At 40.3% G+C, this 27,034-nt stretch overlaps 1 protein-coding gene across 5 annotated transcripts in view; it reads right to left on the bottom strand.

Annotated features, from left to right (window-relative positions):
• The window catches only part of tenm4 (teneurin transmembrane protein 4), a 113,292-nt gene that overhangs the window by 65,638 nt on the left and 20,620 nt on the right, over positions 1 to 27,034 (bottom strand). The window contains exons 3-10 of one of the 5 annotated variants that reach the window (XM_041940107.1): positions 25,203 to 25,424; positions 15,360 to 15,609; positions 13,464 to 13,538; positions 13,139 to 13,237; positions 11,986 to 12,221; positions 5,135 to 5,299; positions 2,953 to 3,167; positions 1,699 to 1,909 (exon numbers count right to left, since the gene is read on the bottom strand). In XM_041940107.1, the coding sequence (XP_041796041.1) occupies positions 1,699 to 1,909; positions 2,953 to 3,167; positions 5,135 to 5,299; positions 11,986 to 12,221; positions 13,139 to 13,237; positions 13,464 to 13,538; positions 15,360 to 15,609; positions 25,203 to 25,424 (1,473 nt within the window). Of the gene's footprint in view, positions 1 to 1,698; positions 1,910 to 2,952; positions 3,168 to 4,466; positions 4,473 to 5,128; positions 5,300 to 11,985; positions 12,222 to 13,138; positions 13,238 to 13,463; positions 13,539 to 15,359; positions 15,610 to 25,202; positions 25,425 to 27,034 lie in introns of all 5 variants that reach the window. The other 4 variants (XM_041940108.1, XM_041940110.1, XM_041940109.1 and 1 more) reach the window with 4 other exon arrangements.

Here is a 27,034-nt window from a genome sequence, read left to right as displayed (position 1 = left end):
GTGAGGACAGAGTAGCGTGCAGTAGGCAGGTTTAATCAGCGCCTTGCCATGCTCTCAGAAGATGCTCAGCACCTTTGAATGATGGGCGGCTGTGTACAGAGAGAGCCTCTGTTGTAGAGTGAGACAGGATATAGAGTAAGACATTGGTGCTGGGTCTTTGCTTCCTTTTGCTTTGATCCCCTGTATAGGAAGTCGTGTCTGGGTTGAAGCATGTCTGGCATCAGGCAGCAGGGACAAATGGCTTCATGCTCCAGAGGGCTGTGATACAAAACATTCAGTAGGACACATTTCACATTGCCATGGAACCACAGCCAAGTATGAGGAGCAGCCCAGATTAAAGACAGGGGCGTGCTATTCCACCAGATGTATTATGGTTATGTGCCACAAGCAAACCTTTTATTTAATACACGCAAAGAACATAAGGTGTCCCACTGATGGTGAAGCAAGACATTTTTTCCTACCAACACTGTCACTAAAATAATTTTACTATGAGTGTCGTATAAACAATGATGCATGTTTCTCTGGATGTGCCTGTTCTCGATATTGTTCACATATATTTCTATGCCTGGGCTGCTCTATTTGAAGGTCAACTCTATCCCTGCATGGCTCAATACAATTCAGGCAGTTGGTGAGATTCAATTTCTGCTGAAGGGCACTTAACCGGTGACCCATTTTAGAAAGGGCCCCTATGCCTCCCTCTGAGCTCCTGTGGGCAGATCAGCTCTGATACAAATGAACAGAGGCAGAATTCTAGCTCTGACTAACTCTGCCCCACCCCACCCCACCCCATCCTATCCCCATTCCCATTCGTTGCACAAAAAACCTTATCTAGTTTTGTTTTCTCTGATGTAAACCACAGGAGGCCTTCATGCACACCCAGTCAAGAAGAAATAAGCAAAAGTAAACATGCTGGCCTGAACCCCCCCTCCTTGTGTCATATCATATATTAAGTATTGAATTACAGCTGTTGTTGGCACAGCAAGGGGGACATTTCTTGCCTGTCTCCACTTGGTGTTACATTGGTGTTGAGGACAGCTCCTCATCGATCTGCTGCCTGGCACAGCCCCTGTCACAGATGGACTCTGGCCCAGGAGCTTTTAATTAAAGAGCATGTGAGAACAGCTCCCAGCTGCCATCCCTGTGAAAGTCGACACCTCGGGCCCTCTCACACCTTGCTTGATACAGCAGTGCTAATCAAAGGCGCTTTAGGGAGAACAAAGGGGAGCGTACAAAATGAAATCACCTCCACAAAGAACGACGTATGTCTGAGACAGCCGTATACCATACAGAGTTGGTCGGAAGAGAGAATATGGAAAGTAGATGGAAATTGGAGCAAATCGTGATCAAAAATGGCACTAGCAGGAGGGTACAATCATACTTTGAATTGTATGCAAATGGTTCCCAGAAGCTGGACCCCTGATTCGCTCAGAAGACACTCAGGGTAATGAGGATATTATGATCTTTCAATGCCCTACTCAGGGGCATGGCAGGATAGCACTGATGTCCTGATTTTTGTAATATTCAACTTCACCTTGATTAACCTGCACTTTCCTTTGCTGTTGAAATCTGTCAAAAACTGCCTCTGATTCATGCCCCAGTCTGGGCTGTTCGCTGCGGAGTGCTGCTGGTTGGGTATTATAGGGATTATGTGGATTGCTATTACAGGTTTCAGCAGCAGGTCATGCCCAGGGCACTCACCTATGGCGGTGGTAAGGAAGGAGACAGTTTCAGTTTCTTTTCCGTCGTTGTAGATGGCCAGGTGCCAGATGCCCGAGTCCATGTACTGGATGAAACCTGTGTCGTGTGTGGTGATGGGTACCAGGCTCCGCTGCATAGCCACAGGCCCCTCCAGGCCATGGATGTCCTGGGCCAGGAGCCGCCGCCCATCCAAAAGCTCCACAAAGTCAAACTGCAGACAGACACACAGAAAGTGAGGAAGACTGATAGGTGGACCGCAGACACGCCATTAGAGTGACACATGAGACTTGAGTGCTTTCAGCCCTCTTTATAGCAGAGCATCATTTGGTCTGCATGAATAACTCATCATTCAAGAGGAGCTTGAGTAAGTCTTGGCACATCGCGGCTGGATGGGCTGTGATAATTTCATAATCCAAATATCTTAAATGAAAGCCTTGTTTAAAACTATTAAAGTGAAAAAAGGGAAGCTTGGGAAAAAAGTGTAAAGCTAGTGTTTACCGAATAACATCTGCAAGTATTTGCTTCATATTGGTAGTGACTCAATGAATACCAATGAGACAGCATTTCATCTTTATCTACATAAGGAAGGGAATCTTGATTCATCTGCCACTCTATGTGTAATCAGTCACAGCACGAAAACTTCACTCTAGGAATTAAAACAGAGAAAAGAGCCAGAAATGATCTTTTGACTGGAGATAAATCACATTGGACAGTGGTGAAAACAAAAATCATGCTATGAACTGCAGTTATATTTACAGCAAATCTAAACTCTGTGAACCAAGCAGTCAGATATGATTAATAACGTGATATATCTGATTCTGTGCTGCACATAGATGGGAAATTAGTGTAAAGAAAAATCTCCCTTTCCTGGCCCCTGAGTCCCGTATCTTTGCGTGATTCATTGATGATACTGAACCTGAAAGAAATTTGCCATAAATCCTTTCTACAACAAAGAAAGTGATTCATAATACAATACAGAGATTTATGAATTGGTTTGTGTTCCTGACACACTCCTACATGGTTAGATAGATTTTTTTTAAACAATATCCCAATTTATATTCTGTGGAAGAGGAAGAATGGAAAAAGAAACTGAATCCTTATAGTATGCAGACAGGATTGTAAATTGTCTCACACAGCCTCACATTTACAATTTACTATTGTCTTAAAAACTCTTCTTTCCTACAACTAATACGCACAGTAGTTAAACTGTAGTAACAAATTAATAGGTGTCAGTGAAATTCAAATATTTCCCACCTGTGTGTGCGATGGAGGTAGACCTCTCCTTCCATAGATTCCCACTAAGGCATCTTTGCTCAGGGACACATTAAACTTCAGGTACATGGGATGATCAATGAAGACCTGGGACCTCCAGAAGATACCGGGAGGAATCTGCTGCGCGACCTTGCGCCCCACGTCAATCTCCCCCATATCTATATAGCTGTCATCTGGGAACAAGGTGTCCAATTTGCCTGCATTGCACACAAAGTAAATCGGTCAAAGAGATCACACCATTAATCCAGCATATGGAGGGCAGAGGGAGTCAGTCTGCTGAAGCATGATAGTCTGACCATATCACAGACATTCAATCACATCCCTGACAGCCAGAGGGAAAAAAAAAAGTTATGAATGGCCATTGCCAGCAATTCCAGTCCTAATTCCAGTAGAGGAGAGAGTAGAAAAGTAAGAATAAGCTGACTGAACATCAGTCTGGTCCTAGAACAGAATTGTTTAACATGAAATGAAATATGCTAGCAGCACTGCTCATTTCAAATTTTATTCTATCATTAACCTGGGGGTCAGACTATGCTCATTTTGTTGAGATTGCTGGCTCAAACATGGTAAGTTTGTTGATTTTTATGATCTGTACACATTTCATTAATCTTGTTCATCAAAGTATATAGTGACAAAAGGTTATGAAAATATGATGTAAAAAGCTGAAAGTATGAAAGAGGTATGACTACTCATAAAGAAAATACAACTGCTTCAATATCATGATAGTTATAATTAAAGTAAAAGTAAGAAAGTAGAAATTGCACTTATAATAGAGACAGATTTCTGATACTAGTACTCGCTTAGGTAGAGCATTAGCAGAGCCAAAAATTGCCCATATGTTCCATAACACACCTTATATTGGACTCCATGGAAATGGCAACATCTGTTTGGCCATGTAGATGAGCTAATTTCAGCAGCGATGTCTACTAAAGCAGACATCCACACAAACTACCCCCAGGACTTGGTGGCAGACACGGCTTTAGGTTACACGTGGCACGGCAGATGGCCGTCCTCTCAAAAGTCCATCAGTGGCAATGGATTTTATCAGAGTAGACAGGCCACACTCCCCGTCTCCCAGATCTAGGCTTTACGTAATACTACAACACACAGGCTCATTTTCCACATGTTGGGGTGTGTTTGTATTTATGCAGCACATTAATGGTGTACTCATCAGGCTGTTTAAATAAATCATAAGCTGAGACCAGTGATAATGGGCATCATGGTTAAATAAATGGTTGTTGTACTGCAAGCTAAACTACAACATAATGCTTTGATGCACAGACAAGAATCAGAAAGAGAGAACTACAGTGAATTTCGACAGGGTACACATCTGCATCACCTTGATAAAACATTAGATAGCTCATCATTGTTTCTGGTGACAGCACTGCAGAATGAGACTTATTTAGAAAACTATGGTTATTGATTTCCTATCAGCAGCTGCTGCCATGCAGGGTCTAAGCTCAGTTGTAGTCATGCTTGTTGTTAGCTAAACACACTTTCTGCTGTCTAGTAAATGAAAAAGACAACTCCTGGATTCATCTATATGGTAATGACTCCATCTTCTACCTATTGTAGTCTGCCAGTGGCAAATCACATGGTTAAATCTGGACCCATTTGTTCAAGAATGGAACAGAGCAAACTTTCCTCAAGTCGAGCAGTTGGTACCATGGGGTGAGCACATGCTTTCTTTGGCTGCCAGGAAAGGCAGCCCAGACTAGGAGATGAAAGGATCACATCCGTTCTGAAGAGGACAGAGTGGCTAATCCCGCTCCAGCCCCTGGATACTCTGTCCCTTAAGCTGTTCCATTTTCTCCCTCCAGGAACAAAGAGCACTTTCCCACTTACAACAACTTTCATAGGATTACAATGCAGATCTCTTTGCATACCATGGAGACATGTGAACACAATGCGAAACTGGATGACGAAATAATAACAAACTTGTTTGAACTCCAAAATGTCATCCTTAAACCTCAAGATTTTAAAAACTTTTTTCCTTGTGCAATGTTGTTCTTTTCTAATGTGGGTGCAACAGTGCATTACTGTCAATTGACAGTCATGCAAATAATCCTGAAAAAACATCAGCTGCATATACCGTAGGTTGATCTGTTTAAATATGATTTGGGGAAATAAACTGATTGTGTATGTTCATAAAAAGTGCACTTACTGTCATCTTTTCCCTTGCGGTCAGGTATTTCCAAGCCTGTGTTGCCAAGTGGTGGCAAGCTCAGATCAGTGGGAAAAGGTAAGCCACTTGTATTGTCCTCTGACAGCTGGTACATCTGTCTCTGCATGGGTTGCAGGTGCCAGTTTAATCCAAAAAGATGCATTACTGAAAATATTAAACACAGAATTGATTCATGTTAAGATTACTTGAATTTACCAAGGCAAAAAATATACATTATAAATAAAATAAATAGTAGCCCCAAACCTATGAAGATATTTTTGGTTTTAATTATCCAAAGGTGACAGCTGTGAGATGGAGGAACAGGAAGTAAATTCCAAAGGATAAAGAACAATACACGGTTTAATGGTTAATGGCATTTTTTCAAAAGTGCTGAACACTAAGATCAGAAGATGAATGCTATTCTGACCTCATGGGACAACATCTGTCTCACCACACCAACAACAGCATGGACCATCCCCAGTGCCCTGTCATTTTTCCAACCCCACTACCTTTCCATTCCCCTGCAAAATTAGGGGACAAAAGGAAAAAAAAAAACAACAAAAAACCACACATCAGCAGGGAGACACGAGGGGTGTTTCAATGTGAACACAGTGGATGAAGCATGCTGATATTTCACGAGGTCGACAAAAGAAATGTCCTTTGGAACAATGGCAGTAGAGTCCAGGACAGAGGAGGAGGGGCTGACCATGACAGATCACCAATAAGAGAATGGACAAGACGAGCTTAGCAAGGCAAAACCCACGTTGGAAGTCAAGTGTCAGCAGAAAAGGCAGAGAAACTCAATAAAGCTATTTTATTGGTTTGTTGGTTCTTTCGAGCTCCTCAATTAAATAACGGTGCAATTCAATTATAAAGAGTGAAATTATCTGACATTTTTAGAGCAACTCTGGGAGTAAGACCTCTCCTCAGTCCTCTCAATACTGTTTTCTTCAAATGTGTTCCCATATTTTTCTCTTATAAAATCATAAACTACTTCATGTCACCAATAAGCCGTTCAGTGACTTTCAGTAACTTGCATACATATCTAAAAAAAAAAATGATTTGTTAGTGGGACATACAGATCAAGAGTCTTACTATAATACCACTTCATTAGAAATTATTTAAAATATATTATATTTGTTTTAAAAGCATAGCTGTGCCCATTTGCATTTGATTTATTTAGGTAACCTTTGCCAAGAAGAAGTGAATAAAGGCAACAGTCACATGGACCTGTGATGTTTCTGTTGATCAAATTTTGTTTAGCAGTCATCCCACAAGTTTAGAGAATGTGGTGAAAACACAGTAACTCTTAATAATTCCCCTTAATACAGTCTCATGTCTGCTAATAAAAGTTTTTTTTAATTCTTTCAAAGCCAGGCTGAACAGACACAGGAACTGTGCCTTCTCTGTGGTAACAGACTACAAATCTACAAACTCCATCTAATTCTTTACCTTGCATTAAATATGACGGTGTTATTGTTTTTATTACTGGAATATGTTGCACACAACTGTTGAGAAACTTCTTCATGGAAACACTTGAGAAAGTGTAGGCAAAAATGTGCTTTCTGTGCAACTTGTAGCAATGTGCAATTAAACTAGGTGCTGCAAGGATGATAAACTTCAGATGAAAAAAGGATGGGAGTGCACTGATTGATTGGCAGCCTTTAATATTGCAAACGGATCAATGTCTCACCACTACTGTGTCCTTATCAGGGTACAAAAAAAGTGCTTTATTATTAATCAAATACCAAACTACTGGCACTAAGTTGCTTCATTAAGCAATGGACATCCTATTCATTCTCTCCAGTTCAAAAATCACAAGTGACCCCCAAGAGTAAAAGAAGGGTTTACTTGTCCAGGCACAGCTATTAACTTCAAGTGTCAGTTCAAACTAAACCACAGTGTCTGATGAATGGAATAAATTGGGTAGTTCGCAGATGAAACTCCATCAAACACAAGTAGCCCAAGATTACGAGATGACTTATAAAACTAGACGTGTAAGACATGCTCAAAGAATCCCTAATATTCTCACGATGCACATTAGATAAACAATACAACATGTTCACTGGAAGTATTAAGATGAACTTGTGAAAAAAGATAGGTAGCAACACTGTGGTTATCAGGGAAAACACAAATACAAACATTGCCTAAGATGATAAAAGTTCAACTACGATACCATCATCTGTTCTGTCTGTCCAGTGACTGTGTCAGTAGAGGACAACCAGTGAAGGGACAGATGGCTCTGTTTGTCATTTTGTAAACTCTAGAAAGACATCCCTTTTGATTTGTAGCTCTATGTTGACTGGTGAAATGGAATGGAACGTGTCCGTGTATGTTGCTGGCAGAACTATCACAAAGTCACCAGGCAGGGTGCCATTCCAAGAGTCCTGTAATCACATCTTTGTGAGCCCTGTTCTTTATCCCATCCATCCCCAAGACCTTTAATGGAAAATAGTTAAAGAGGCCTCCTTTCCATAAAGATTTACTTTAACGCCTTCTTGGTATCTATGATATGCAAAGCATTGGATCTGAACCAGTGAAGAGCCTCCAGATTTTCCTGTTTAGACTCTGCAAACACTGCGCAATGACACTCAAAATGCTGCTGCAATTTGCTGCAAAATAAAGACAGGTTGTAGCAATAAGAAGGTACCGCTAATGAGATGGATACAGGCAGAGACAAGCTGTGTCTGTGTTCCAGCAATGCCACTGACATGTCAAGATTACTGAACTTTGTAGCATCGCCCATTTTGAGCACATTTTGTGCCCTCCTTTCGCTTATCTCTTGGCAGGAAGTTGGGTCACGCCATGTGCCAATTACGGAACAGAGGTACTACAGTACTGTACGGTAGTGAGGACTTCTAAGCCAATCTGAGGAAGTCAGCGCTTATTGCTGTGAGTCATCCGCCTACATTCCTGTGCGTCTATCCTCTGATCTGAAGAGCACTTTCCAACTAGTGCACACTTCAAGGGAACTATGATGAGAAGAACCCTTTTTTCTCATCTTGCTGGTCAAAATAATCAAGTACTGTGAGCATCTAATAAAGGCAAACTATCTTTAGGTATGTTAAAAAAGCCAGCATTGAATACAGTCTCTTATATATGGCTTGGAATGAAAAACGTTTTATCAATCTATTTAAAAAGAAAAAAGATCAGTGAAGGTGTTAAACATGACAGCCATCAGTCACTCATGTTTCACCGGACTGCATGCATTTCTGAAATATGAATGTTCAGAAGAACTTCATTATAGAAACTATGAACTTCCATATAAGCCATTAATCTGACTAAAAAACAAAGCATTATTAAAAACAATGATGAAACATCGGGTATAAGTGACTGGAGTTTATTCCTTGTTTGTGCTTTTGTTTAGCTAATGCTTTTGCTCATACTTTTATTTTCAGTGTCAGCAAACAAGCACCATCATTGTGTGGAATTATTGTGAGGAATGTCTCGTTTTAAAATAATAATAATAATAATAAAGAAACAAACTAAAACTGAAGGCATATAGGTGAGTATAAACATCATAAACCTCTTTAATTTGCTTTTATTCGCGTGTACAGCTCTAGTGTTGAGTTTGAGTTCAGCCTAGCTTAAAGATCAGTGCCGCAGGGTATCTTACATGAATACTCCATTGTGTTTCAACCCTATCACCATGCCTTTATAATTGTAGAAATGATCAATATGTGGTGCAAAGTCCAACCACTCTCTGTCTATCACAGCCAATCCAGATCCATATTTTCTGTACACTGACCATATAAAAACTACAGCAGTCTGCTCCGCCTGGCACTGCAGGTCAAAGTCAGACCTGGGTTTGGGATTTGTGAATGAAGCTTGCTTGTCTACACACAAATACTTTTTGAGCATAATAAGCACAGTCATTGCAAGTGTTAGAGAATATTTGCAAATGGAGAAAGGAAAAGCTACATCACTGATGCGATATGCTCGCAACAATATAGAGCCTGCAGATTAATGCAGCATGTTTGGCAGCTATACGTTGCTAACGCCCTTGCTAATTTTCACTAATTAGTCACAATGATAAAGAGATGTTCATTGTTTCAGCTGGTGTTTGCCAGTAACATAAAAGTATACATTGTTTAGTTATTTTATATCCATATAATACATGCAATGTTGTGCTGGCACACTAAAAGGATTAACAGTTGCTCTGACAGAAACATTATGTTAAAATAACCTAGCAAACCTAGCCAGGGTATGTAGCTGTGCACAATGTTAAGTGAATCCAGCAAATTAAACAAATGGGAGTTGCACTAAAAGCAGAATAAAGGCCTTTTCTTGCTTTTAGAGCAAGAAACGATTATCATTTTGTACTTGAATGATTTCGGGTCTTTGGGCATAGGTAATATTTAAGATTGATTTAACATTCATGATAAAAGAGTGGATTATCTCCTTAAGATTAAAAATAAGATGAGGGAGCACTTTAACATCATCACTGACAAATCCTACAAACATGAAAAGCCAAAGTGAAACAGAGCAGTCATTTTCTGAAGAACTGAAAGACAGACAAACAGGTAAAATCTGTGTTGCAGAGCTGCATGATCATGCAGTGAAAATATTTTCTAGGGCCCAACCTCTTTGTCCTTGGGTAGATACCCAGGGTGAATAGAAGTGAACACAGGAGGATACTGATGACCTTAAAATGAGGAACATATAACAAATGTGCTAATGAGCGAACGACCACAGAGAAAATAGTGCCATCTTAAACCCCCGACCTTTTTGCACTTCAAAATGTGCCAATTTACAAAGCTGTGACAAAATAAAACCATGCTGCAAGTCAAAACATCTGTCATGAGGCATAATTGGGTTCATTAGACGTCTCACCCAGACTTCCCAATTACAGGCCTCAATAATTAATTACACTTGAAATTAAATGTATTTTCTCATCAGCCTTTAATTAAACATGGCCCTCATTCTTGATTGGAAATTCCGATCTTAGGGTGAGGTTTGGTCTCCAACATGTTTACTTGTGGTGCATCGGGAGATGGTATGAGTTTTGCAGGGTATAATTACGCAGTCTGATTAAGGACTATCAGGATGATGGGGCTCTCTGGCTTTTGGCCAAGTCACAAGCAGTAAACTGTAGACACATACTGTATCTCTACTTCTACAGCCAAACCACACTGCTGAAGCCAACAACAACCCAAACCAGACCAGCACACATCCACCATCATTGATTTCAAATTGCTGGATACGTAGATAATCACCATGAGCAGAAACCAGCTGATTCCTTCTCAAATCCAGCGCTGTTCTGAATTTCAAATGAAACAATTTAAATGGCTCTGGTGCCAAAAAAATGAATAATCAGATTTTAGTTCCTTTGGCCTCAAGGAGAAGCAGAAACGATAGCTTTGTGATTTTTACGGCAAAATGCGTATCTATAACAAATGTCCTCAATGAAGAATCCATTTATCTCACTGATTAGGGCCATGCAGAAGGATCTGGTTGTTCTTTCATTGACTTCATGCATATGAACTACAATGTTCTCACCATCCATCTATTTGAAAAACTATTTCAATTTTTCTGTGTGAGACAGTGTAACCATTTATATGTTAAACAGGTATTCACAGCCAATCAGATGTGTTTTATATGGTAAAATACAATTTATTAAATAGAAGTGTGCATCAACTACTTATTTCAATTTGTAACAATGGACCAAGCAGAACTTTCATTACTTGAATAAAAAGGGTGCTGCTGGTTTTTTCATCACCTCATCCTTGGAACTGTCTGTCAATCGAAGCAACAATGATGTTCAACAATGTCTAAATTCAGACTTCAAACATAACTGTTTGACATTACATTTTGATAATCTTTGCCTGTCTTCTCTCTGTTCACTGCACTACAGGAACCCTATGTCCTAGAGCCTGTCACTCAATCCCTTCAATATATAGCAATAACAACAAATATTATCTGACAAGCAAATGCAGATTTTTCTTTGCTATTGATTTAACATTAGTGATTTAACCTCTAGCCAGTTAAAATGTTGGGAACACTTTAAACGCCAGATCCTGGGAAGAATTAAAGAACAGCTAAAAAAAAAACCTCTGCCACCACGAAGACCCGGTTACTGGCGGAGCAACAGCTTGCTTGAAATAAACAGAAGATGAACTGGGAAGCTGGCAGTGACAGCAGTGATTGCCAGCATGGTTGAACACACCACAAAGAAAATCAACATAAAATCATCACACATCACAGCCATTACTTGCAGAATCCACTTACATGTATTTTTAACTTTTAATTAAAACAAGACTGTTTACACAATATTTCACCTTTACTCGTGAGATAACAATTTTGTATACTGATGACACAGATAAATAAAAGACTATTACCAGATGTGGATATCATTCCCTTAGGGAATGACAGCAGTCAAAGAGAGCAGAACTGATTTAATAGCATAACTCAGATATCACAGCTGGTAGTCCTTACCCTGCTGGGACCTGGGTAGGCTGGCCAGGGGATCTTAAATCAAATAGGATGAATATTCTAAATGTGCAGCCCTCTCTTGTGTGATGGCTGATGTCTTTTTAATTCATTTCCTATCTGACCTATTCACAAGAGCAAGAAACCAGACTGCCCATCTCTGCAGATTTAGTTAACCCAATCTATGAATGATAATGTTATTTCGGACGAGGTGCGTGGGCGAGGAGTCAATCTATGAGTCCCTATATAACTACGCTCATATAAGGTGCAGAATGCAGATTCAACACTAATAAAACGGATGGTAGAGGGAACACAATAGAGCATGGATTCAGCCTGTGTCTGCAGTTAAGATGGGGGTGGGGCTGGGGGCGGATAGGTAGTGGCTCCCACCCTGGTGTGCAGAAGTATCAGAGGTGACTCACCAATGAAGTAGGCTAACAGGAACAGGAGGGTAACTGAGATGAGGATGGCACTGAGAGCAGCACATTTCCAGTTGCAGTGCTTATAGGGTTTCTTCAGGCTGAAGGCAGGTCGAGAGAAGGTGTTTCGAGGCAGAGGGCGTGGGGGAGGCGAGTACACCGTGCTGGAGGTCAAAGGATATCCTGGTGATGTTGTGCAATACATTGGTGACGTTCCACCTGGTTTGAACAGGAAGTGCCTGGAAAAAACACATTTTCTTGTTAGTCCTAACAAAAACACTAATTTTTTAGTGATGTCTTTTATCATAATATTGCAGGTTATTTGTGTGCAGTCCCTCCAACAGTAATTCTGTGTCCAAACATATTCAATACTGTTACCATAGTCACGCTACTGCTAGGTTAGTGAGAATGCTAGAGCATACTGGGTTGTGCTCAGTCGAAACTGTGGATCAATATCAAACCTAATTTACAGGACTAGTGACCACAGCTGGCTCTTGTTTATGTATTCACGCTGGTGTGCTGCGGAGTAATTCCCAGTAACTATGTGTCAAGGCTGTCCCGACAAGAGATATATAAGTTTGCAGCATGGACTTCAGAAGATTTATTCGTCCTTGAAGAACATGGCTGGCTATCTCAGAAAACATGTGTAGAGCAGCATGTCCAAGAGCCATATGAGCAGCCCATCAGAGACTCAGTGGCAGCAGCACTGTTGTCAAGGCCATTTTACTGACAAGTTTACAAGACGCTCCCGAGCGACAGTGACATGAACGTGATTGAATGTCACATTACAATGTATGATGTGGAAAGTCACTGAGACCGTATTTTATTTAGAAATATCTGGACAAATCTCTGACAGATCCTATTCTAGCAATAGGAGGTAACACGGGCAACTGTGTTTCATAAAGCGGTCATGCTTAACATTAATCAAAAGCAATACAACCCAACAAAGTGACTTAATGCAAATTGTTAGTTGTATTAAACAGGGAAGGGACAAATACAGCAAACATTCTAGCACTGCAGGAGACATACACTGATGATTGACAGCATTTCAAAACAGAGGATGTTTGATGGAAAAATAGCTCAGGCATCACTATTGTGTTCATGGCAAAGCAGATTCTGACAGTAGTGTGAGCCAGATAGCAAGCATGCAACATACCCGTCGTTGTACGAGGCATCGTGGCGTGCTGATGCCAGAATGTCCATCTCTATGAGGTTGTCCTGTAAAGTCTCTAGGAATGTCTGCTTTGCTATGTTTCTACACACAGGTGGAAAGATGGATATGAAGCTAGTGTGAGATGCGCGTGCAAGAAACACACAAATGCCAAAACAGTATGTGATCACCAAGCAACATCAACAACAACTTACAAATGGACGGACGACATGGGACAAAGAAACCAAGGCCCTTATGGAACTACTTCTACAAAGGTGTGAGACAAATAACATCTATCTCTCTTGACCCCCTCTTTTGGGCACTGCCATACCTTGTTTTGTACGAGCCCTGCCCTTCTCTGCAAGCGTCTTGCTCCTCTCTGATAAACATTAGAGTATTCTGGCTCCTTTAAGGTTGTGATTGGAAGAAAACAATGCATCACTTTCAAATAAAAACCTTAAACCTTTCTTACACTTATTTCAAACAAAACACTTTTTATTATCTTTATATCATTTTTATTTATTAAAGTTTCGTTGGAAAGTGTCCTCAAGTACAGTTGTTTTTCACTGAAAGGTTGCAACACTCCAAAAAACATATTTTCAGTTAATTCAGGTTTCTACAGGTGCATGTCTCATTTCTCCTTTAATGCACTCCCCCCTGTGAGAGCTCTGTTCCATAAGGAAATACAGCAGCAATGCAATGGAGAAATGACTTCATGCAATGGGCAGGCTGAACACGTTCAGTGGTACAAGAGAAAAGCCTTGTTTTTGATCCCTGATCTGATCACGGTCTTTCAAGTTTGTGTTTTTGGGGAAGAATGCAACTTTTAATGATGAGAAAGAGAGACGCTTGGCAGAAAATGGTGGAATGGACCACCAACCGACTGCTGGCATCTCTCCAATAACAGAGCAGGATGAGACGTACCAGTGCAGAATTTATCAGGGTCATTAAATTCACAAAAGTGACCAGAGAGGGTCATTGTAATACTATCAACTACGTAAAGGTGACATTTAATATTTCTGCGTCCGTGTGGATGTTACTAATGGTTTCAATTTCATTATTGGAACTTAAATGGTGGATCTTTTTTTCAATGCAATAGGTCATAAACACTACATATGTGGTTTGAGCAGAACTCTTGCCTGTTGTAGATCCATTCTCCACACCATCTGTTTTCTACTCCACAGGGAATACCTGTGCAGGATTAACTTTGGAGCTGGATGACGTGTAATCAGTCATTATACCACTTACCGTCCTTCTACCAGCTGAAATTGATGCTCATTTTCCTGTTGACTGAACCGTCTCACAAAAACTGAAGGAAAAAGACAGTAATTCTGTTCTTGGCTGGTTGTTTATCCATGCCAAATTAGCTATTGCCTCTTCTCCTGTCATCAACAGTTTTATTTATGGCAGTATGTTTACTTTATACACTACAGACAATAGTGTGATCTCAACTTTGTCACTGGATTGCTTAAGCAGATCATAATAATCAAATCATCTAAATAAAGAGAAATTAATTTTTCAATCTATTATTATTACCTCCTAAACATCAAGGCCACACATAGCATGTATTTATTCAAATTTGGTCAGCAGGGGAGCTGGTCACAGTGAGACGGTTTTGTTTGGGGAGTTTTTCTACTGCTAGCAGAGTAATGTGATCATTAGAGTTAAAATAACTTGCTGTGCTATTCTTGATTTCATAGCGCCTTGCAATGAGACCAGCCAAAGAAATACCAACAGATATTCCCTTTGTTACAATAACACTTGACAGATCGACTTCACACAAGGGCCTCCTATTGAGAAATGTGCTAGAGAAGTGAATACTGATTAATATGAAATAAATAAAACTCAGGGCTGAAGTGGAGGAGCTATGAAGCCTGCTCACGGGAGCCTGAGTATAATTTTGTAAGAACTGTTTCATATCCAACGCGATTAGAATTACTCTACTGTCTAAACTCAATAGCTTCCATTGTTAGTATTGCTAACATTACACGAAAACCCAAAAACAGGACATTTCTCTTGTTTGCCACAGAATCATGTTCATCACAAATGTAGGCCTTTGCCCCAAGCAGGGTAGATTCCACTTTATTGCTTTGCTCCATGTTAGCACTGTGGCAATTTAATATTGAGCAGACAGCATGAAAACCTGTGTTCAACGGCACCAGCTCAAGCTCACTCTTACAGATGCCAACATCTCTATACTCTGTCCGGAACACGAGCTCCACAGTACCTTGTTTCCAGGGGGATGTTGCTGTTGAGTAGCCAGTTGTCCTGTGCGCTGCCGGAGTCTTGACCACTGGCCGGCCCCTCAGGGGGAACAGAGCTGTCTGTGGGCGCGGGACTTGGGTTGCTCCGCGGCGTGTAGTTACCTCTGTTCAAGGAGTTAATGGAGGCTGCATGGTGCTGATGATTGGGCGAGTGGGAGTGGGAGAGTGGTAGAGGAGGCGTCCTCAGCCGAGAGTGGTTTTGAAAGGCTCCGTCTGAAAAGCGAAAGAGGAAAGAAATGAAACAGGTGACAGACATTTTAAAAGAGTAACAATTATACTGATTTAATGTCCTTTAGCAGCACTTTTAAATCTCTGAAAGCACAATATGAGGCATCCTCATTTATAGTTAGTTTGACATTTTGTTCAACTGCTGCAGATCCACTGAAGATTCAAATTCCAAAAGATTTGTGAAAGTGTGTGTGGTTGTTCGCGGTGTAAGAACAGTCTCATGGTGTTATTTTAGCTCCCTGAGCCTCAACATCCTGATTGATGAATGATTAGCCATAGTTTCACCAGGAGCCCTCTTTCACTGAAGACCTGCAAAGCTCCTACATGAACCACTCTTAAGTCCCTCTTCTGCTCATTATTTCTCCCAACCGGTCTCTAACAGAGTGTACTCTCTGCCTCCCGCAGAGACCTGGGACTGCTTACTCAGACCAGACACTGGCTCCTGTGTAAACAGACGAGCTGGCCTCTTCTTGAAACTGACCAACTCTTTGGGCTTTTTTTTTTTTTTTTTTACATTTATTTAGCCAGAGACTGATGTTTGAGCATGTGTAGTCTTTTTATAAAGCTGTTTCGCTCTGTCTTGGATAAAATATTTCACTACTGCCACAGCAGACACAGGCACAACAACAAACAACACAACAGACACAAATGTAAGATGTGGAACCAATTCCAGTAAGTTAGCCATTACTATTAGCTTTTAGCTATTAGCTAACATTATCTGTTTTCTAACAATCAGCCATTATCAGATACACGTCATTTTCAGATTTGCAGTGGTTAACATTATTAGAAGTGGACTGCGGTCATGTACTGTTCCAGAGCTTTCCTTTCGGTCTTTTGTCAGCTCTGTTGTCACTCTACATGAAAAAATTTCAAACTATAAAATATGAAGTCTAGACCAAGAGATTGTATCCAGCGGTCCAGCTGTACAGTATATGCACTTGATACGCTCTGCACTTTACAAGATAAAAGACCAATGTCCTTGTGCACTCTGTATCCATTTATTTCCACATCTGCTAAGCCATTCATCAATCAATGAACTCCTGGCTTTACACAGAGTGAAAGAGTGGCTTTCCTTTATAGCAGCAAGCCTCCTTTATTTCACAGATATCCACAACACTAAATTGCCAATTTAGAGCAGAGAGAGAGTGGAATATAGACACACAGAAGGCTTATTTTGGATAATCAGCTCCTTCATTAAAGCGACACTTACTCCAGTCAGTCAAAAAGCTTAGAGTCATTTCAGATTTTTTAGGGGTCAAGAACATGAAGCTGTTCAACACGTGTCAATCAAGGCAGATTGATAAACTGTTGAGCAGCAAAACTGGCGGTGCTGAGAACAAAGCAGCATTAAGCTTGAGTATTGAGGTATTTTAGGAAAGTGGAGAGAGAGCCCATTGTGTTCACAGGTGATGTGCTAACGAACGGTTCAGCGAGAAAAAACAAGACAAAAATGTAGTGTGCTGCATTTAGTCCTCAAGTCCCTTCCTGCAAGGCTTTCAACATGCATGTGCTTTACAGGAGGCTTGCCAACTCTACACATACTCACATTTATAGTGTTTTTTTAATCCATATTTTTAAATTTGTATTTACATTCTGTACATTTCATAGCCTCAAGAATAAAGGAACCTGGCTCACTGCCACATGTTTTACATTCTGCATAGGAAAAAAACACCAACAGAAATTGTTTTATTTCTTTTTCATTTTGGAGAGAGAGCTATAACACGCATCTGTTGCACTGACAGATGGTTCCATACTGAGCACTTTTGCACAATGCTGCCCTCGCAATTAGCTGAGCCACTGAGAGAGACGCACACCACGGCCCTGATGAACAATAGACTAGTGTGAGGTAAAAGCACACAGTTGTTGATGACCTCCCTCCTGCTCAGTAATGTACCTGATCCCCAAAGCCATTAATAAGGTTATGCTAATTCGATACAGGGACAGCACAGACATACGCACTGAAACATATCACAAGGACAAATGCATCACTGCTCTGGAATGCGTTTACTGCTCGGTAAACAAATACTTTACTTCCTACGACGATCAAGCAAAAGTGGGGCAACAAGAAATTAATTTTTCTGACACGAGGTAACTTTTTTTTTCCTGAGGACCATACTTGCAATACATCTAAAGAGTCATGCTATGGCCTCAAAACGGCTACAGAAATGAATCAATATATGTAATTTTATACTGTAAGCTTCACAAAAGCATTATTGACAGCAAGTCCACTGCGTGGGCTAACAATACACTGTTAGTTATTCCTAACATTACTCTCTGCATTGAAAAGCACCATAACTGGAAGTGGTTGTTTAAAGACCAAATCACTTTTGTAAACACATCTATACTACGCATGAGTGCACACACACACACACACACACACACACACACACACACACACACACACACACACACACACACGTACACACACACACAAACACAATGTTGTCCTCTCACATTGGTTGTAACATAATGTTCATAAATATTAGATTACAATATAATCTAGATTTTAATCTAATTTCCCAGTGTACCGGAATTAAGTCAAGTTTTTATGCTTTATGTTCTGCTCTGCTGGAAATTCAAATGTTTATTATGAGTTTTATTATTACGTCGAATTAAAAAACAGCCCACTGTTCTGTTATAATGTGTCAGTAGCCATGCAGTATTATGAACTATTTAAAAGAATCTTGTACATGCAGTGCCCTCGAAATGGTTTACAGTCGATATAGAAGTGTTGCTTAACTTGCCTACTTCACATGCCTACTTAAAAGCCATCACCATTTTAATGCATTGTAGACCACGTTCTACAGAAAGGGAACTAGAAAAGCACTTCATCATGGTTAAAATTCACTGCCTGACTGTATGTATGTTTGTCCTTGTCCAACCAATAACCCTTCAACAGCCAGGCAAGAAGTCACTGTTATTTTCCTGGAAATAAATAGAAAGACAAAAAACAAGACAGTTGATGAGACAAAGCACAGGGCAACACGACCCCCACAGATGTGGCGATTCAGCAACAATTATTCACTACTATCCAAAGGACAGAAAAAATTAATGGTTTTCTATTGACCTGCCTTGCACAACGAAATTGGCAAGAAAGGGAGATTCATTTGTTATCAGAGAGACAGAGAAGGGGGACTTTGGTACAATAGCTAAACTTTCACATGGCATTCAAAACAGAGGCCTAAAGATAGCCATTCATTCTGGGAATGTGGGTTTTTCATTTTTCTTCCTAACAGATGTATGCACTGGTTAAGGCCTCCTGATGCTATTCTAGACAAGTAATTATGGCAAATCCACTTCATTAGCTAGGACTTCACCCTCCACCCTGAGAGATAGCAGGAATGTCTGTGTAATGGTAAGATGGTATAATTGCTGGGAAGCAACCGTGCAGCTTGTGAAGTATCATATAACTACACTCTAAAATTAAAGCTAATACAAACTTTCCAGAGTTTTCATGAAAAAACAGGATATTTAAAAGAATTAAAATATTTAAATGGATTAAGGAACAAGTTAGTATTTTTTTGAGGATTTGGAATCCAGGATTTGTTCTTTATGTATGTATGTGTGTGTGTGTGTGTGTGTATGTGTGCGTGCGTGCGTGCGTGCGTGCGTGCATGCGTGTACTATTAAATTCATTTATTATATGCAGATTGCAGTGTGGATTAATGGGAAGAGTGTGCTGAGTTTTCTCCAAAAGTGATATAAATCAACAAATCCCACAAAATATAAATAATTCAAATGTCATAAACATGGTAATTAATGTGATTCATCTGAGGGATTGCCATGCCTCCTTTATTGGTGCAGGTGTGCAGTACTCTCCTTGGCCAATAGCCCTTTTGTAGAATGTGCAGCCATGAGAGTTTACGCAGGTTTGCGCTTTTTTATGAGTAACTCTTCTTTTGTCAGTGATTTCAGCAAACACCAGCTCAGTTATACAAAAATATTACCACTTATCTCGCACAAGAGATGTGCAGAAAATTGTAATTAGTGGGTTAGTGAAAAACAAATCCTGTTTCTTGGGCTGCATTTTTTTTAGAATAGCACCCAGACATTGACTTGTCAGTAATATTCCCACAATTCAGAGGTGTTGCTGTTAATCTCACCCTCCACATCAGCTGGTGGATGCCTCGCCTGACTAAAATCAGCAGTAACAGTAGCAATGAAAAAAAAACAACAACAACACACTGCACTGTAGCAGTAAATCTAAATGCAAAAAACAGCCTTTCCTTTATTGGATACATATTTCAGTGGAAATGTGGGGACCAGATGGTAGAGAGAGCAGCACTTCAGTTGTCAGGAGCAATTAATGTAAACTACGTCAAATAATCTGCATGCATGCTTTGTGCTGTTCAAACAGTAAAGTCATTTATTTGATACCTGTTTGTAAGTCTGCAGTAACTGTAAACTTGTACTCTTGGTATGCTCTTCCACCAATCAATGTCAAATTAAAATTGTCAGTAATTAATTAAAATGTATAAAGTTTGATATGTAGCAATATTCAAAACCTTTAAAAAATACCTGCACTTGTTGACATTACACATGCAAAACGTGTCAGTGGAATCTTTTTTGCCACATTTGGTTGCACATGCAGGAACACAGGGTTCCAACTTAATTTGCCAAACTGTCCATTGTCCAGGGAGAAGGTCTATTTCTGAACAAGGACAGTGGTTAAAATCCGGAGCACTAATGGTCACACCTGATGAAATAAAGTGATATGACATGCCCTGGACACCCGATCAGCGCACCGAGGTGTGAGCCATTCAATACAGAATTAATCAAAAACTATCTAGCGCTCCGATAAATCGTTGAATCTTGCTTACTGCTGCAGCCCCTATGGCTAATCACAGGAGCTGAATTTCCAGTTGAGTAGCATTTGTCTATAAAAACACAAATAGAATTTATCATGAAGCCATTGAAGCTGCACTCCTGACTCCCTGAAGCTGGTTCTCTCTGCTGGCCCTGCTGTTTCCTACACCATTAGAAAAGTCTGAAGGAAGGAGCCACGTGGGAATACTAGCTGTCTTTCCTGGACTCATTTGAGAGGTAACAGGTACCACAAACAGCACATGGTGGGTATAACACTCAGCTCTCCACTGGCTCTCTCTGTGGGAATGAGGGGAAAATACCTTCTTGAATCCAAACATAAGTTCAACTTCATTACTAACTGGAGGAAAACCCCTGTTGTTGTATAGGCATATAACATCCTGCCACCAACTTTCACTGAGGACGCCAAATCAGGCAAGCAACTAGAAAAACAGTTTCATATGATATGTTCTGTGCACATGTGGGGCAAAATGGTAATACAAGCCCTTGCAAAAGCAAACTCAAACATAGAAACATAAACAATTTATATAAAGAACATAATGAAAAAAATCTATTTATCAGACAAAACAAATGAAATAATATATATAGCTTTTTATATCTTGTTCTTTTTTTTTTCAAAATGAGGTTTACCACAGTTTGCAATCTAATCCATTAGGACTAGTCCTGGCATATGTTTCTCTCTCCCTTTCTGAGATCAAATAGATTTTCTGTCATTCTTTGAGCTGCCTTAGCGAGAACAAGACAAGTGGTTATGTATGCTCTGTTCTGTATGTCACTCTGCTGCATATCCATCAAGAGGTTGAAGATTTTGTAAAAGGGCACAGATGGTCTGCAATTATCATGGAATGAAAGTGATGCATCTCAATTTATGTCAATGACAAGAAGATATGTAGGTATGCAAAATGCATTATCCATGGTCCCTGTGAGTTGACAAACAGCAAGTTGAATGGAACTGGACAAATTGTCTGTTGGCTCCAGTTCATTGATAACTCACGACCAAGAGAAGCCAATTCCTTTTGATATGTCAACTCGAAACTGGAATCTCACAAAAACTGAAACTGAAAAACAGGGGCATGGCATGCAAGTGCCATGTGCTACTCATTAAATTATTATTTAGCCTCAGATACTTTCATTCCTCATGGTGTCTGTGGATGAATTACTTTCTGGGATGACCTCTTTTAACCACATTTCCCCCCCCGTCCTTGCAGGCACAAGGGATGATTAAGCAGTTCAAATGAAGACTTATTTGAATTCACACACAACTACATCCCCAAGCATTCTACCCGGCTCAGCATTCCTGCTTGGTCAGCTGTGAGGTGGTGGTGTGCTGGCCCTTTTACCAGGGAGCCCGGCTGCACTTAAGCCAACACTGGCCTACCCCATGCTGCTTTGCATTAAGAGATGCTAATACTGGGAGGTTGCAGCGTCTCAGATCTTGCTGCTCAGCGTGGCAGCGGGCTCCCACTGGCAGTCTCCCCAGGAAGAAGCCCCTCAGAGAAAGCTGAGGGCCACAGCGAAACACATGCTTCACAAAAGGACTGCAGGCTTCAGTGAGCAGCCTCGTCAGCTTTACAGAAACCCTGGCTCAGTGTTCTTGCAAATGAAAACAGGGTCCCGAAAAAAAAAAATAAACACGGCAGCCTTAGAGGCTACTAATGTGAATAACGATATGCTGCTGAGAGCGTTTACTTGTTCAAAATCCAGCAGAACATTTTAAGTCCTGTATGTGGGCTCAAAGATGACCTTGAGCAAATCTAATCTGAAGTGAAAAAAGGCACCTGTTTTCCAGTGCAACAAATACACTGCAAGCCACTTATTTTAGCCATACACAGTTTTCTGTCGTTGTTTACTGACAGTAAAAAAAATAAATATTTCCTGCACCATGTCAAATCTGAATGTGAATATTTCTTAAATTACTGACCTGCATGTCAAAGAGATCTAATTTGATATTCCAGTCATTTTTACCATGGTGGCTTTTAAATTACCTTTTTTGCTCATGTAATTCCCACCGAAAACCTGAGATGCATACTCAATTCCAGATTACATTTGGCAACATGAAGTATTTTCTTCCACTACAATTCCAACCTCTGCATAAAACAGAAATCATTAGAATTCCTTTTCCATAAATTTGATTAGGCAACTCAGGAAACTCTTGATCTTTGGTTTAATCGTATTGGCTATGCAGTTCTGTGTCCATAACCCTGTTCTGCATGCCACTCTCTGCATAACCATTTGGCTCACTCTCGGTTTGTCACCTTGAGAAGATGAGGTTTATGTAGCTGAAGGGAAAAGTGTCACTACACCTTGAACAAGTTTTAATGAAGTCATTTCATTCCCTGAAATGGTGAAACCAGCCTGGATTTATAGAGTTATTTAGTTACATATATTATTTTCCACAAAAGCTTTGGGGGCTGGAAATATTTTATATAGAGAACCATCAGATATCACTCCTTAGGGAAAATCTACATACAAAACAGGGCTGGCCAGATACTAAAAGTACAAGACAAAAATCTAACTAAAATCTGGATTAGTCATGCAAATTGGTCTTTTTTCTGACTCAACTGTACTTGAAATCCCGTTTTCATTAAAATCAAGCAGCTGCTACAAAGAAAAGTCAATGGGAGGGCATTATGTTGCTCACTGGAGTAAAAGAGTAAAATAAATTTTAAACAAAAATTCCAGATTTTAATAAACAAAATCGGCAAGCTTATAAAGTAATTGGATGTGATGTGGAAAATGAGCGAGAAGGCATGGAGCAGGCTGACACGACTCACTAGGTGGTTTAAATGAACAAACAGTGGAGGCTCTTTTCTGCGCTCTCTCTGATTGTAATTGGCTCCTCACTGTCAAAGATTTTCTGTGATTAAACAATGAGGAATTCCAAAAAAGAATCTCAAAGAAAAGATTATTTTGCATAAATATCAACTTATTCAAATGTAAATAAAAAGAGGTGAAAGGTCCTCAGAATGGACAAGAGCATCACTGTCAAAAGTACATAGGAAAAGTATGAAACGTGGGAAAAGCACCCACTAGCAAGAGAAACACAGAAACATGATGTACTATGCAAATTAAAAGGAATCTTACAAAGCCTGTGGATGACTAAGGTAGCAACTAGAGCTGGAGATATTCCTCCTCAGTCCTCTCCTACCCCTTACTGACAGCCCGAGGCCAACCTAAATGCTGTACCTATGCAAATCAGTGTCATTGTTATGAGACAAATCTGCCATGGTAAAGGCCATTCCCCCCACCCATGTCCCCTTCAGCACAGTCATGTCACTGCTGGGTGACCAGCATGTTGCTACTGTGGAATTAGGGGGAGATTTGCGACAGGATTAATAACTCATTCTCTCGGCTTTCTGAGTAGGCAGCTGGGGCACTTTGGAGTTTGATGCAATTCAACCCTTCGGATAGTTAACTTGGAAGCTTGATCAATTATTTAGACCATTTTATTTTGTTCTGTGTTTGTCATGCCAGTGGGATAAGCAAGGAGCTGCTGCAGTTCAAAGGCATCAACATTCACATATCCAAAAAAAAAAAAAAAAAGCCTATTCAGCGTGCAAATTGATGACCTATGGGAGATATAAGGCATAAATCACTGAGTCTGAATGACAGCAATGTTAAGAACATATAACTACACTACACTTTTAAATGTGATATTTTGTGATCACAATATTAAATCTGGCTTCCTGAGGTTACTCGAAATGTTCTTATGTCCATACATTTTTCATATGCTTCTCAATGAGTGTTCGTGTAAATAACAATGAACTAAGAGAGAATCAAGGCCTTTCAAGCAAGTAATAAATACAGTAAAATCTACGAATCTATAGTGGTTATACAGCAACAAACAAATACTATTATATCAACTCTACAAAACAATTTTAACCATTCAGACTATATTATCTGCCATAGACAATTCATCAGTGCCCATTGTGACACTCCAAATAAAATCTTCACAATGATTTAAAGAGTAAGTTAACTGCTGATACAATGTGTAACACACTTTGACTGCTACTCAGTAAATCTACTGTACACGTTTTACAGTCACTGAAGTTTTGTCAACATGTCAGCACTATGTTTGCAGTTTGAGTGCAAATGTCATTCTGTCAGTCTGAATGAGTGTTAAGTCAACAGCAGGAGACAAGAGGGATGAGAGGCTGACATTTATTAATGAGAAACCACATTGGGAATTTTCAAACCTAATCTAAATCAAGAAGCACTGTTTGAGTTTGAGCTGTTATCAAAATTTAAATCTAAAGTATGGGACCAGCACTGTTTTTAATAAAACTTGGAAGGAGTCAGTCCTGGCAGTTATATAGTATATGATGATACAGCAGGGATTACATTACACCTGGCATCAAGTAACTGTCTTCAATTCTTGCTTATTTGCTGTCTGAGGTGCAGAGGATTCGTGCAGGCTGTTGTTTCTGAAAATTCTATACAGGGATTGTAGATGGTTACTCCCACCAGCACGCATTGAAACTGAAGAGAAGTATCTGTGACAAATATCTCCTACTGAACCAAAATCGTCCATCTCTTTGAGTGAGACTCTGAACTTTCCAGACCTTGTTTCAGAGAGTTCTGTGCATTTCCTGAGGCTACATATCGACTCAAAGTTTCAGCTCTCTCTCATGGTGCTCAGAAAAAAAGGGACATATTCTTGCCCATAGCCATCTGCATGACCTATAACACAACACATCCAGGAGCAGGGGATGGCTAACCTCCAGAAAGCAACAGTAGTTTGAAAACCAACTCACCATCAGCAGTTGCAGTGGCAGGAGCATACACGTTCCCTGAGCCAGTTTTAACTAAGAATGAATTGGGGCCAAACTCATCCTCAGAGTCAGAGTCCTGGGCTGGCTGAGCCGCACAGTTACCTAGCAACCCTCCCTGGCTCTCATTGGCTGCAATGGAAGGGGGAGGGTATGGGAGCTGCTCAACGGGGGAGGAGGAGGCGGATGAACAATGCAGCGGAGGACCTGTGGACCACAAACAGAGACAACACATGGGGGGGAAATGAAACACACCCAAACACAGGCAACATCACATAGGAGCAGAACACACACACACACACACACACACAAGCAAGACTTAACTCTGACACTTAAAAAAAAAACAAAAAAAAAACAAAACACAGGGACACATCTGCCTTTGTCTCCGCCACCTCACCCCAGCTGGGAGGAACATTGCGAACAACTGAAATGAATTTCAGACAGAAAACAAAAAGGCAAATGCCTGGCACTGGTTTAGAGAAATAAAAACAACAAAACACCTTTTTGGGATGTTAAATGCAAAAAAGGAGAACAATTACAGGCTGCAATGCTCAAATCCTTAAACAAAACAAACAAACAAACAAAACTCCCCCCCACAGCTGATCAGTAAGGGTGTATGCTTACATCAGAGCACAGCCTATATCCAGTACAAGTGCATGTCAAGTCAGAAACAGCTGCTTTACAACTAAAAATGCCACACACAAATTCTAGAAACTTGAAATTCTTTCAAGATAACACAATTTAACATAACTACACTTCTCCAAATTATAAAAAATACAAAAGCAGGTTCAATTTTGTATACTGTGCAGCAGGCACATGAATAATATGCTCCCAGATATGGAGGAGTTGTTAATACCCCCTCCTGTGGAGATACATATAACCCCTGACCACCAAGAAATGAATCCAACCTGAACCAATCCTTCCTATTTCTTCTGTATTCAGCTTTCCTACTTGTCAGTAATATAAAACACCACAGGGATTAGAGCGGCCATTCACCTTAACAGCAGAATACCAATGATTCACAGTTGTGATTATCTATAGCCTCTCGTCATTTAGCAATACAGTATGCTACCGTAATTCTTACATACAAATATCATACAATTTCTTGCCATGAGTTCCTGTTAATGTGTGATTAACTTTTGATGCAGCACTGCCCCACGCTACGGACTACTTCAGTAACGTGACTGCAGCGAACAAAGCCATCAATTTGGTGCTCTCCCATCTTCCCATCAGTCCGTCGGTCTTGACGTTGAAATTCCTGCTGACTCTACTGTCATCCATCAGGAGAGATAAATTTCCTCTCACTCTGTAATGATCCCTGAAGAGTATTAAAATATGGCTCAGTGACTCACATCTAATTAGGAAACAATTAGTGATACTAACATATCAGCCACAGCCCTACACAAGCAAATGTCCACTGCCCCTGAGAGTCACAGTTTGTGCTTTATATATGCTTCACACTACATACTTGTTTTCTCTCTCAATCCTCTAATGTAGGTGCAGGTAATGGGTGCAGAGGCAAGGTAGCCATGCTGTGGGTTAATGGCAGTGACACTGTTTTGCTTGACTATACAGCAATGTACAACCGGGAGAGGAAGAGATGCTGAAAAACAAATCATTAGAAGCCATTCCCAGAATCCCTCGGACATATCTAAGACACTACATTTAGCGCGTGTCAAATAAACAACAACACTTTGCGGCTGAACGGAGTACCTCTCATTGAGCTATTATTCGCCGGTATGACAGTCCAGAGGCGAGACGAAAGTTCTTGACATGGAAGACAAAAATGAGCTGCGAGTCTCTGACCGAATATTACA

The sequence above is a fragment of the Chelmon rostratus genome, chromosome 7, assembly GCF_017976325.1.
Source record: "Chelmon rostratus isolate fCheRos1 chromosome 7, fCheRos1.pri, whole genome shotgun sequence".
Lineage (NCBI taxonomy): Eukaryota > Metazoa > Chordata > Actinopteri > Chaetodontiformes > Chaetodontidae > Chelmon > Chelmon rostratus.
This window is presented reverse-complemented; position numbering and strand designations above follow the sequence as displayed.